This window comes from Carcharodon carcharias, chromosome 34, assembly GCF_017639515.1.
Source record: "Carcharodon carcharias isolate sCarCar2 chromosome 34, sCarCar2.pri, whole genome shotgun sequence".
Taxonomy (NCBI): Eukaryota; Metazoa; Chordata; class Chondrichthyes; order Lamniformes; family Lamnidae; genus Carcharodon; species Carcharodon carcharias.
In genome coordinates this window covers 23,960,223-23,973,075 of record NC_054500.1, presented here as the reverse complement: position 1 = coordinate 23,973,075, position 12,853 = coordinate 23,960,223, and the positions used below count along the sequence as shown (strand labels likewise).

General features: G+C 42.2%; 1 protein-coding gene across 1 annotated transcript in view; it reads right to left on the bottom strand.

The window, feature by feature from the left end:
* LOC121272576 (zinc finger protein 541-like) overlaps positions 1-12,853 on the bottom strand; it is a 67,393-nt gene that overhangs the window by 20,170 nt on the left and 34,370 nt on the right. Inside the window, exons 5-11 of the mRNA XM_041179225.1 lie at positions 11,357-12,605; positions 11,083-11,176; positions 10,709-10,878; positions 8,002-8,166; positions 3,504-3,773; positions 2,690-3,026; positions 723-786 (exon numbers count right to left, since the gene is read on the bottom strand). Coding sequence (XP_041035159.1) covers positions 723-786; positions 2,690-3,026; positions 3,504-3,773; positions 8,002-8,166; positions 10,709-10,878; positions 11,083-11,176; positions 11,357-12,605 — 2,349 coding nt within the window. The remainder of the gene's footprint in view (positions 1-722; positions 787-2,689; positions 3,027-3,503; positions 3,774-8,001; positions 8,167-10,708; positions 10,879-11,082; positions 11,177-11,356; positions 12,606-12,853) is intronic.

Sequence of the window (12,853 nt, the reverse complement as noted above, 5' to 3'; positions counted from 1 at the left end):
GGTTGACCCTCTGAAATGGACTTGCAAGCTACCTAACTGTTCTAGGAACAGGAGAAGGCCATTTGGCCCCTCAAGCCTGTTCTGCTATTCAATGAGATCATGGCTGGTCTTCAGGTAATTGGTTTTGCCCTTTATCCCTTAATACCTTTGGTTAACAAAAATCTAACAATGCCAGATTTAAAATTAACAACTGATCCAGCATCAGTTGTCATTTGCAGAAGAGAATGCCAAACTTTTACCACTCTGTCTGTAGAAGCATTTCCTTACTTCACTCCTGAAAGGTCTGCCTCTAATTTTTAAACCACATCATTTAAGTCCTAGCCTGATGACTGGGGACAAACAATAAAAGCTGACATTCCCAGTGATGCCCACATTCCATAAATGAAGAAAATAATTTGCTAATTAGGCGCGTATACGAGGATAATGCACGTTAGCGATCTACTGAGCTGGCAGGTGAGTGGGAGAAAATCACACCTGCACTTGATCTCCCCCACTCCCTTACTCATCATCCACATGAGCACATTTTCCAGCAAAGCTCAACTATAATCAGCAGAAGGAAGTCAGAACCCTTCTTGCTGGAAACCAATGTTTTACAACATTCCTACTAATGTTAATAGTGCAAAAATTGTCCTCACTCCAAAGGAACAAATTAAAAGGGTTTTTGTTCTATCTTCTGGACAATCAATGCTGATATAGTGGACTGAAATTTAATAATAACTTACGGTTCTATGGAAACTATGGAGTCATCTTTAACCACAGAGATGCCACAAATTCCATCTACACCATCTGGAAAGGACAGAATGTTATAAAGAATAAAACAAAAATTAGTCCAACACAAAAAATATATCAGGACAGTGCACACTCGTTCCTGATATTCACAATGTGTCTCAAGTTATGGGCCTGAATTTTTGCTACAGAGGCAGATGGCTTGAGTTGGGAAATTTCCCGGCTTGCCCCACCAACCAAGAAAAAAGGCCCCCGAGTGTCACCATCTTCACTCAGGGGACAGATGTGGGATAGAGTCAGGCCACTGACCCCAGATAGCGAATAGGTGGTCACAGGAGCAGGCTAGTGTCAAGGCAGGTTGGTTTAAAAGTTTGCCTCAGTTTTCTGGTACTTGGATGTCCCAGTTGTGTTATACTATTTTAGGCATTCTAGCATCGCCCCCCACCCCTCAAAGGCTTATACCCCCATGCCAAGATGCCCCCTACACAACCCCCATGGCCCCTTATACCCCATATCAACTTAAGTCAACTCACCCAGTATCCATTCTGGGCAGACCTCAGGAGCCATGTGGAGATTAAATGAAGCTCTAAAAATCTAATATAGATTTCACTATACACACTTGAAATTAAAAAAATCCCATATATAATAGCCCGAACGTTTTTTTCAAGTGCTTAATCTCTTCTAAAAACAAACTTCTATTCATACCCCACATCAAAGACAGCTAATCCTTTAATAGTCTCTTTATCTGCCAATCAAACTGTGAGCTTAGAACCCCCTGTTGAGATAACTGTAGCTTTTGGAAGTTAACCAAGCATTTATAAAGATCCCTTAGGGAAATCTCAACATTGACTCGTGAAACTGCTAGGACAGAGTTTTTTTATTTAACTCTCACTGACACCTTAATAACTTTACATCATACAGATCTTCTCCATCAAGAGCCTTTACATCTACTCCATAAAAATGTGAATCCCACAATGCAAGTTAAGTCCTTTGCAGCAGCAAAAATGGGGCGCTTTGAACTCAGCACTGAGCTCAAGTGGCCCTGCTGAGTTTGAGTTTCCCTCATGCGTGAAGCATGCCCCGCCCCCTTTCCCCTACCGCAAAAATTTCATGAAGGAAGTGGGGGCTGGACTTCCACATCCAGGTCCCACCCGCTATTGATAGAAGCTCCACATAGTCTCCATGACTTGTTTTCTTTGGTTGATGGTTATTAGCAATGGTGAATGGTACATATTTCCACTTTGGCCACCCTGCATCAGAATCAAGCTCCTGGAGGTCAGATTTAATGGATGCAAAGTAAAATTCTCTCCATCTTGCCCCAAAAGTGCCTCAGCCTTGATCGCATTATATGTCCCCCAACTGCCACCAATGCAATACTACTAAATTTCCCACACCAGCCATCATGTAGCCTCTTGGAGTGAAACAGCCAATTTAATGTTGACCTGTGACAGTTTTACATTAGGATATTAGGATACTACAATAGGAATTGCGAGATAACATAGAGAACACTATATACTGTTTTCAACCTGTGCCAAATCTAACCTGAAATGCTTAAATCTGACAGTGGTTACCTAAAATGGAAGCGTTCTATTCCTCAATACTGATATCTCAGACATTTCTAAAATACGCTTTAAAAGTCGTAAATGTGCATGGACATTATTTTGAACTACTGTTTTTTTCTAAATAGTTTTACAGATTATCTGGTGAGACTTTGGTAACAACCACCCAACGATTTAACATCCTTTAATGGGATACTGCTTTATATGTTCAAATAATCCGTGATGCCTTATTTTAATTTGGTTGTTAAACCTTTTAACATGATCTTCACTCATTTTAAATGAATTAACAACAGCATTAAAATTGTATAGGTTAATTTTACACAAAAACCTTAAGTACCACATAGCAGCAAAAATGTTGTAAAGACAAATATTAGTAAAGCATTAAAAAAGTTTACCTATAACACTGCCCAGGATTCCTTTAGGAGCGTATGTATTGTGCGGTCCCTTGCTCCCTGGCAAAGAACAGATCCTGTTAAAGTAAAGCCCTGAGCCATGACGAATGGGACTTAACATCGGGGGAGGCGTGTATGGCGGAGGTTGAAAATTTTTCTCTAGAAGATGATCAGCTAAGCATACGGGGGAACGCATATGGCTCTGGTACAGCACCATCCCTGGCAGCACCCCAGTTTGATTTGATGCTGGAGTCGGGATAAACAGGGGTTCTGGACGAGATCGCTTCCTTCGTTGCTTTTTGGAGTGGCCTCTACAATTTACGTTTGCTTGTTTGCCAGTTTCCGTGACCTACAACATATAAATCTCAAAAGTAACACACATTTCAAACTATAAATCTCCAAAGTAATATACATTTTAGTGCAACACTGAGGGAGTGCCGCACTGTTGGGAGGTGCTGTCTTATGCTGTGTGATGTCACCATACAAATATTAATCCCTTACAACATCATGTGCTGCCTCATAAGAGAAAAGCAGCTGTGGCTATTATAGTGAATGAAACACTGTTCATATATTGAGTCCTAAGTCACTCAGAGATAAGAAAAGCCACAAATGCTGGAAATCTGAAACCAAAGCAAAACCTCCCTCACTGGATCTAATAAAGATCCCTTCTGAAATATAGTCATATTTTCCTATCAAGTGTCTAACTCGCTGCTCGTTTCCAGCTACTTCTGTTTTCACTTCAGTTACATGCTGCTGGGGTTGACGCTCAAATCCATTTGCATGATGATTACACCGGACTAGTTAAACTTTACAAGACCATTCTCACCTGGGCAGAGCTGTCATTTGAGGTCACTACTAAATCAGTCAGCCTTGTTGTGATCGACTTCCTTGGTGTAACCGGTGAATTTTCAGATTTCCCTGGTTTGCCATCTTTCTTGGGTCCAGTAGATTTCACAGGTACAGAGACTGGAATCACTAGAGGCATCGCCACACTTTCCTCTAATGGCTTCTTGAGCAGAAGAGCACTGAGTTTATCCTCCAGGTACTGAAAGAACAATCCACCATGCTCCATTTTCTCCATTCCATTGTCAGTCACCTAAAGTTAGAATTACAAAATAATATTTTGTCACATTACTTAGAAATAGCCTATTATAATGGTTCGAGTTGATAAAAGAAAACCTACTGCTATCATCCTTTCTCTCTATATATAATATATACTCATATATGCATTTAAAAAAATATTCATTCGCAGGATGTGGGCACTGCTGGCAAGGCTAACACTCACTGCCCATCCCCAATTGTCCTTGAGAGATGCTGTTGAGCTGCCTTTATGAACCGCTACCATACACTCACTGGCTTTTTAGTACAGATTTGGTACAACTGGACCCATTTCAGAGGGCATTGCTTTGTCTGCAGTCAAATATAGGCCAGGTCAGTAAAGACAGCAGCTTTCTTTCTCTAAGGGATGCTGGTAAAGCAGACATTTTTTTTTACAATAATCCAGTTAATACATGGTCATTTGATAGGACAGAACTTGAGTATTGCAGAAAAGACATGTCGAAGCTTTTCATCTTGCACTCATCAGGACACCGCAAAAATACCAAGGGGAAAACAACAATTTATACTGAATGAAGAGAGTGCTGATTGATTGGCATCTGGACCCTGATTGGTAGAGGCATTGCCATGGAGAATGCACCAGTGATGGTGGCTGACAGTTAACTGCCAAACATTGTTTGAAATTTAAATCAGGCAGCTTGACCCTGATTGGTCAAGGCATTGCCCTTAGGAATGAGTCAATGAGTGGCTGTCACTTATTTTATTTAGCTAAAACAGGCACAAAATGTGCACATTTTCTTTCTGTTTGAAAAGAACAGGCCCTGTGTATTAACATATGTAGATTCTAGTACACGCAAATACACCACAGTACAAATACATTGCCCTGAGGAATGAGTCAGTGAATGGCTGTCACTTACATTGATTTCAGCTGATCAATGTAAGTGAAAGCCATTCACTGACTCATTCCTCAGGGCAATGCCTTGACAAATCAGGGTCAAGCTGCCTGGTTCAAATTTCAAACAATTTTTGGCAGTTAACTGTCAGCCACCATCACTGGTGCATTCTCCATGGCAATGCCTCTGCCAATTACAGTCTACTTGCCAACCAATCAGCACTCTCTTCTAACAGTACAAATTGTTGTTTTCCCCTTATATTGGTATTCTTGCGAAGCGTCCTGATGAGTGCAAGACGAAAAGCTTTGATACATCTCTTTTTTTCAGCAATACTCAAGATACTTGATCACTATTACTGATACTAGCTTTTTATTCTAGATTTTAAAAAAATTTCCCAGCTGCCACGTTTGGATTTGAACCCATATTTCATGAATTCAAGATCAGTCCAGGCCCCTGGATTACTAGGCTAATAACAATAAGCACTCTACTAGTATATTCTTAATTTATCTATGGAGAGGGGTTATAGAACTCTTGACGTACAGGGGGATTTCGGTGTCCTGGTACATGAATCATAAAAAATTAGCATGCAGGCGCAGCAAGTGAATAGGAAGGCAAATGGAATGTTGGTATTTACTGCAAGGGAAATGGAATATAAAATTATTAAGTTTTGCTACAGCTGTAGCAACAGAACGTTGGTGAGGCCACGTCTAGAGTACTGAGTACAGTTTTGGTCTCCTCATTTAAGAAAGGATATAAATGCGTCAGAAGCAGTTCAGAGAATGTTCACTCAACTGATACCTGGAATGAGGGGGTTATCTTATGAGAAAAGGTTGGATGGCTGGGCCAATGCATCCATTAGAGTTTAGAAGATTGAGGGGTGATCTTATTGAAACATATAAGATCCTGAGGGGACTTGACAGGGTGGATGCTGAAAGGACGTTTCCCTTTATGGGATAGATTAGAACTAGGGGATACAGTTTAAAAATAAGGGATCTCCCATTTAAGATGGAGATGAGAAGGAATTTTTTTCTCTCTCAAAGGGTCGTGAATCTTTGGAACTATTCCCCGGAGAGCGGTGGAGGCAGGATCATTGAATATTTTTAAAGCAAAGGTTATCAGAAGCAGGCGGAATGTGAAATTGAGGCCACAATCAGATCAACCATGACCTTATTGAATGGCAGAGCAGGCTTGAGAGGCCTAATGGCCAAGTCCTACTCCTAATTTGTATAATCCTATGTATGTATTTCAATTAAGTAGTATACTAAGGGGTTGGGTAGGCTGAAATTTCTCAGCAGTTCCCCAAACTGGTGAAATCCAATGGTATTACACCTGATCTTTGCCGGTTCTGAAGCATTGTAAGGGGTGAAACCTCAGCCTGTGAATCAGTAAAGTTCAGAACATTCAGAGTTGAGCTGTACTATCTCCCAGAAGGGGAGCTGTGGGCCCTAGCAACAGAACAAAAGGCATCAGAAACCAGATTGGTTCCTTGGAACAGGGGTAACAGTTAAATTTTTTTATGACAACCTGGTCAGCTTTCAACGGCATTTTCCCTGGTAACAAGTTCTCCCATGGTGAGATTATAACTCACAATTATCTAGGCTGCCATTCAGTATCATAACTATTAAGCTATCATATTAAACCGCTGTGCTTCTTGTAACTAATTGACCCACGCCGTTTCTTACTCAAGAGCAGTTCTGGGGCACAATCAGAGCTGCACTAGCACTCTGCTAAAGCCAAAAGTAAGTTCACAAACTTCAGTAGTTGCAGATCCCTATACTTATGCCTACAGCATCACTAAAGCACTGAGGGTAATTCCCTGGATCCTGACTTCCCAAAGTCGAATGTGTATAAATTTCCTAACCTTCTGTGACTTAATGCCATCTTCCAATAAATGCTGCTTTCCCATTCCTTCCCGTGGACAAATGTGGCAGTTTAGTCCTTTTAGAAAATGGAAAACACCTTGACACCTTTCGCACCTGAAGTTCTCTTCATTTTCGTCCAAATTTTGGGAAGTGCTGCTACTCACCAAGTCCCTGCTGTGTATTGAAAGTTAGGTAAAATCAAGAAAAAAGGGAGACAGTTAGTTCTGGAAGCCTCAAATACAGGGTGGAATCTTGTTGAGGCATCAAGGCACTTGCCTGCCGGCTCGAGAGCTGACAAGAGACCTGCGCTGCCACTTTTCAGGAAACCTGCTAAACCACAAAGTCAATCAGGCAGTGGTGAGGCCACCAGCTGGCTTTCTCCTGGGCAGCTCTTGTGCACAGCAGAGCCACTGGGGGGTGGGGGGGGGGCTGTGACTGCTGCCGGTATGCACCAGAGTCCCAGGAGTCACCCAGGCCACAAGTTGGGTAATGGAAGGCGAGGTCATGAAGACTGCAGGAGTGTCATGAGACGGAGAACTGAGAGCAGATGTTTCTCAGTAGTGTCATGAGACAGAGAACTGAGGGCAGATGTTTCTCAAATTCCCAAATTGCACCAAGAAAAGGAAAGAAGGTAAGAAAATTGGGCACTAATCTCTTTCCCCTGTTCTGCTTCTGAATAATTTTAGCTATGAGCTTGCTCTATTGGTTTTTCTCGTGTTCATACCTGAGTATGTTTGAAGAGACTGCAGCAATATAATTTATCTGCAGATGGGTGTCATATGGGTTTACACACAGATTTTATTTAATGTCATGAAGTACGGATCAGGGCAAAATGCTCGTATAAGACCTGGCAGTTCTGCTTCCTCAGCTAAGTTTTGGTGCCTTCATCACTTCAGTGTACACAAAGTGGTGAACTGCACAGCAGCTTCTGGGAAAGTGTATCTGGGGAAAATGGTCTTAGCTGTATTACAGTTACACTAGTACTCTAAAAACACATCAGTAACAAAGTAAAAATCTATAATTGGTTACCATATAATTTTCTAAAATCACCTGTACAAATTCTTTGGCCTGAGTTTTTCAGTCGGCAGGCAGGCTTGGTGGTCACAGAGCCGAATGCCGCCCGCGATCAGCTCCACGCCGCCATTTTATGCAGGCGAGCCAATTAAGGCCCGCCCAGCATAAGACATGAGCCGTAGCGTTCAGAACTGCCTATGTGGGCGGGGGGGGCGGGAGGGAGAGTCAGGGCCAGCGCTGAGTGCTTCAATCTCCCTGAGGCACAAGCTGCCTCAGGGAGATTGAAACGATTGCTAAAAAAAAAATGGATTAAAAACTTAATTAAACATGTCCCCTCATGGGACGTTTTTATATTTCAGGAATTTTTAAAATTTAATTAATAAAAGCTTTAGGAAACCTCATCCCACTTGTGGATGAGGTTTCCTAAAAATCGTGGAGGCCACTTCCCTTTTCGACTGCCCGCTAACCTTAATGTTAGATGGTCAGCGTAAACAATTACATTAATTAATTCGTCGATGGCCTTAATAGACCTATCAGTTATTGGTGGGCGCGTAACCGACTCCGGTGTGCGCCCACTCAACGAAACATCGCGACGACGTATGGACGCACACTCGATGTCATTGCGCATCATTTTACACACTGACGTGTCAGGCCCACACGCCGACTAAAAAATTCAGGCCTTAGAATTAGGACAAAATGGAATAGTGCTGGGATCCTCCTGCTCCAGCCCCTTTAACATTGTTGTTTAATGTACTTTCAAGGCACCTGCCAAGCTGTGAGCTTGCACTGTATAATGCATTCTCACACGTGCGGGATTACTTACATTAGACCTGAGAGGAGATTGAGGAGCTAAGCTTTTGGTATCAGTGGTGCTCATTTGCAGTGCAGTCTGCCAAAATTATCCCAGACAGGGCTAACAAAGCAAGTTTGGCACAGCACATCGTTAATCTTTTTACTAGCATATTCTTAAAATATTTCTCTGATTTCCCTTATGATTCATACCCATCACATCCCATTTTTGACTAGAGGATAGAATGGTGGTCTGCTCTAGGCCTCTGACTAGATATTTGATAAGAGAGTGCCCTACAGGATATCAACTGTCTTTTACTCAAACCACCAAAGTGATCACACAAAAATCAACAGCTCACTGTTCAGGGACACAGGTAGAAACCTGCATCCCACTATTAATTGGCACTAAAATCTCTGCTCACCCACCCCCAAATCAATGGAACCATGAGCAGATGTCGTCCATCCTCTCTACATATATATTTTTACGGAGGAAAATTTCATACCACAACACTGTTGACGATCCATCTCCCTCTTGTGGCATGCTGGAAAGACTGTAAATATCTTCACCCTGAAAAGTCAAAGCTCATTACATACAGGATAACAGAAGGTTAAAAGAGCTTTGCAAGTGGGGATATTTTGGATCGAGGGTTTTTACGGAAAATAGAATCAAAAAAACATTTAAGTGCTTTATGTTGCTGAGCCTAAAGTGCTGTTCTACACTTTTATTTCTATAATATAAAATATAAGTATTCAAGTTGGGACTTGTGGTCCCTAAGAGGTCCGAGATTATCAAATTTCTGAATATCTGGGGCCAGCTGTACCAAACATTTCGGGCAGTGTCTTGAGAATTCTATATTTTCTCTCTTTTGTATTTGTTAAGTTTGTGGCATTGTTTCCCTTCAGGCAGCTGACAGTCTTTTGGAATTTGGGGCAGTGGATGGCTGAGGGAACGTCAACATTTGTAGGGAGTCCTCAGGAACATGTCAATATTTCCAGGGCCTCGCTATACAGAAAGGTTTTAAAACTGTTACAGAACAAATACAGTGCTTGTGGTTAAAAAAATTCTAAAACATTTTGCTAAACAAGAACATTGCTCTGACAGTGTCTCCATGTTATCAGTTTCCGATACCGTATGTAGGAAGATGCTCAGCTTGCCTCAAAGGAACGGAAAATCAAACGTCATCACCTCAGTCACCTCATGTCCCATTAGGATGGCCTGGGAGACTGTGTCCCATGAAGATATTACAAAATTTTTAAAAAACACGATCTGGTAAGAACAAAAGGTCTGAAATTCTATTCTTGTGGTCCAGATCCAGAACGGGTTTGGCTCCAACTGCTCAACTTTGCTTGCCCCGTGTTTTCTCATGGGCGTGAGCTGGAGCTGTTCTATTCTGCGCCGTTCACGTGTGAACCACCTGCTCCAGAATTCCAATGTGTTGCCCCATTGGCAGGTCAGCACTGTGCACTTTTAAAAGCTGGAACAAAGCACACTCCTACTAGCACACATCCACCAGTAATAGTCTTCGAAATACCCATTCTATACTTCTGGGGAGATCAGTTTTTGCCCAGGTATTTTTCATTATCATATTGCTTGTTTCTTTGGTTCAAATCAATTTGCTCCTTTTTGTGTGTACTGTACTACTGCCATTCAAGAGAATTCACCAGATATAGGCTGTCCTACTTGCCCTTCAGCACAAAAAACAGAAAAAGTCCTATTTCAACCTGCATTACCAACAGTGGCTTTGTACCTACCCCACCTGTATATTTCTGCTCTCGCCCCGGATATACAGCTCCCAGGCCTCTGTACTCCCAAAAGAGGACAAACACTGCACCAGGAGTGTATGAGCACTGTGTAGATGAGGGGCCGGTGGAAACTACATGTAATGTCCCTCAAGGCACCAGCAGTGCAGTGGCACTCATGTTAGCACTGTGCTCATATTCAATTTCAGCCCATATTTTCCACTAGATTACAGTTAGCACATCAATAAATGCTGGAAAACTCGAGAAAACTCCCCCCTATGGAAATGAAGGAACATGCATTGCTCTGTGGGGTAGGTACTAACCCACATAAATTGCAAGATCTTAGATCCAGTTCCACCCTGTGATGCATTAACTGATCTTATCTGGGGCTACAGTTGAAGCATCACAATTGTTCTTGGTTAGGAAGAAGTTCCTTTTCCTCCTGCAATCTTTAGATGTCAGTTGAAAGAAGGATCAGGCTCGAATGTCCTCATAGGTAAAATGCCTGCCAACATTCACTATTTAGACTTACCCAAGGAAAACTGAATACTTGGGAGAGGCACTGGAGAGCTGCTGCCACATGCAGAATTGCACTCTAGTAAGAGTCAGTGCCTTCAGGAGAGGGGGCAGGAAAAGAGGGTTAAAAGGAAAACCTAATGAGAAATTAAGTTAATTACCTGGACACTAGCATGAAAAGATGCTTCCTGAAGACAGTCTTCCATACTCCTCGTCAAAGAATTCTGAACAGAAAAGGAGTTCATAGCCACCTGACTAGGAGGAGCAGTGCAATTGGGATCTAACTTCTGTCGCTCCTTTCGAGAAACTGACACACTCTTACTGGATTTACCTGAAACAGTGTAATGCTTTATACACAAATCTTTATTAGAGATTCTGCCTCTCTTGTTGCTACAGGGTGCAAGTGACCAACCCTCCAGCTGCTCTGACTGTGACTGAAGCTGATTCTGAACAACTTCTTCTTCACACACTGACTGAAGAGGATGTTGTGCCTTGAATGGACTCTTCTTGGATATCTTGTGACATTCTGAGATACCTCTTAACGCAGACTGCAAACCAGGTCCTGTCTGCTCCTCTGTACTTTCTGTCTCTTGTGGATAGCAAGGGAGAATGTTCTTGGAGAGTTGGCACTGTTTTGTGGTTTCAAATTGTAAAAATGGAGAAGTGGTTTCCTGTCTTAAGGAATGCTGGAAATCTTGTGCTAATTCTGAGGGATGATGCGATTGGGATTCATTATTCTGGATCTGGGATGAAATTTTCTGGGCAAGTACATGCTGGGACTGGGTAACTAGCACTTGTGATTGACTTACCGAATTCTGGGATTGAGACAGATTGTATTGAGTGTCAGAGATCAGCTGGAGCATATGGTTTTGAAATTGGTCTTGGTTCTGCATTGGGGAGGCCTCCTGATCTCCCATGTAGACCTGTGTAAAGAGTGAAGTTGCTATCTGCTGTTGATGTTGCTGGTGCAGAGAGTACTGTTCCTGCAGTATTTGATGCTTCTGTTCAGGAAAGGCTTGCCACTGGTTCAGATTAGCTTTGTAACTCAAAAGCTGTCTGAAGACATTTCCACAAGCATCAAATTCAGACACTGCTGAATTTTCACCCTGGGTCTTTGCAACAGAGGAATTTGACTGAATATCCAAATTCTGTCTTGTAAATGCCTGGGCAAATGAGTCAAGTTTATGCAAAGCACCACTGGAAAACGTGGCAGACACCTCTTCAGGAGGCTGGGAATTGGGGACAATATAAGAATAACTTCCTTTGCTGCCACTATAAGTTGCCAAGTTGTTGGTCCACACAAGATCTTGACTTGGTTGTTGCTTGGTGGAAACAGTTTCATTTCTTGATAATGTATGATTTGTGCTCACAGCTTGTGGCCAACTTGCCGGTCTTGATGACTCCAAAGTATACTGTGCAGGCTGTGAGGGTCTACCAGGAATCACTGAATCCGTAATGTAAGAATCTAGACTTTCTACACAAGAGGCACTGGGGTCTGCTGCAGAAAAATGAGGAGGGTTTACTCTGTTGTATGGATCAGACATGTTACAGTTCAAGCCAGAAGAATGCTCTCTTTGCATTATGCTATATTTGGCTTGTCTAACAGTTCCTGACCTTTCTGACAAACAAATACTTGGACTAGTAAGCACACTTGCTGTACGGTGGGTTTGTGTGGGATAGTGCAAGGTGATTTTGCTTCCACTGGTTCCAGTTTCACATGGTATTTTTTGGCTTAAGCTGCTTGTTAGGGGCCTCAGCAGTTCTCGGTTAGGCACCGAGGATCTTTGAGAAAGAGACTCAACTTGTGATGTAGGCCTCTGTGCCATTCCCATTTCACACTGAAGGGTCTGAGTATGTCCACTCTGTAGGTACAGCATGCTCTCTGTTGAATCCACATCTTTGGAGCTGCTGTCAGCAAAGGGCTCCCTCTGACAATACAAGCCATGCTGGACTTCATAGTGACGTCGTAAGGATCGGGAGTCACAATAACTCTTGTCGCATCCGTGTTCCATACAAACATAAGGTTTATTTTTTTGGTGCGTTAACAAATGTCCAGATCTAAGGAGAATGCAGAATAAAATGTTTCACTAAATTCACCTACTAGTAAAATTTTGCTCCCAACATTTGTTAAATGACAATACTTTGCAATCCCATTATTATTCCCTCATGGAACTGACCTGTGTTAAGTATCATAAATAATCATTAGTCAGATGCTTGGAAAACAATCACATACACACACTATACTCTTGCCTCTCTTTGTATCCTTTGATGAAATTAGCATAAACCAGTTTCTCTCCTACCTTTCC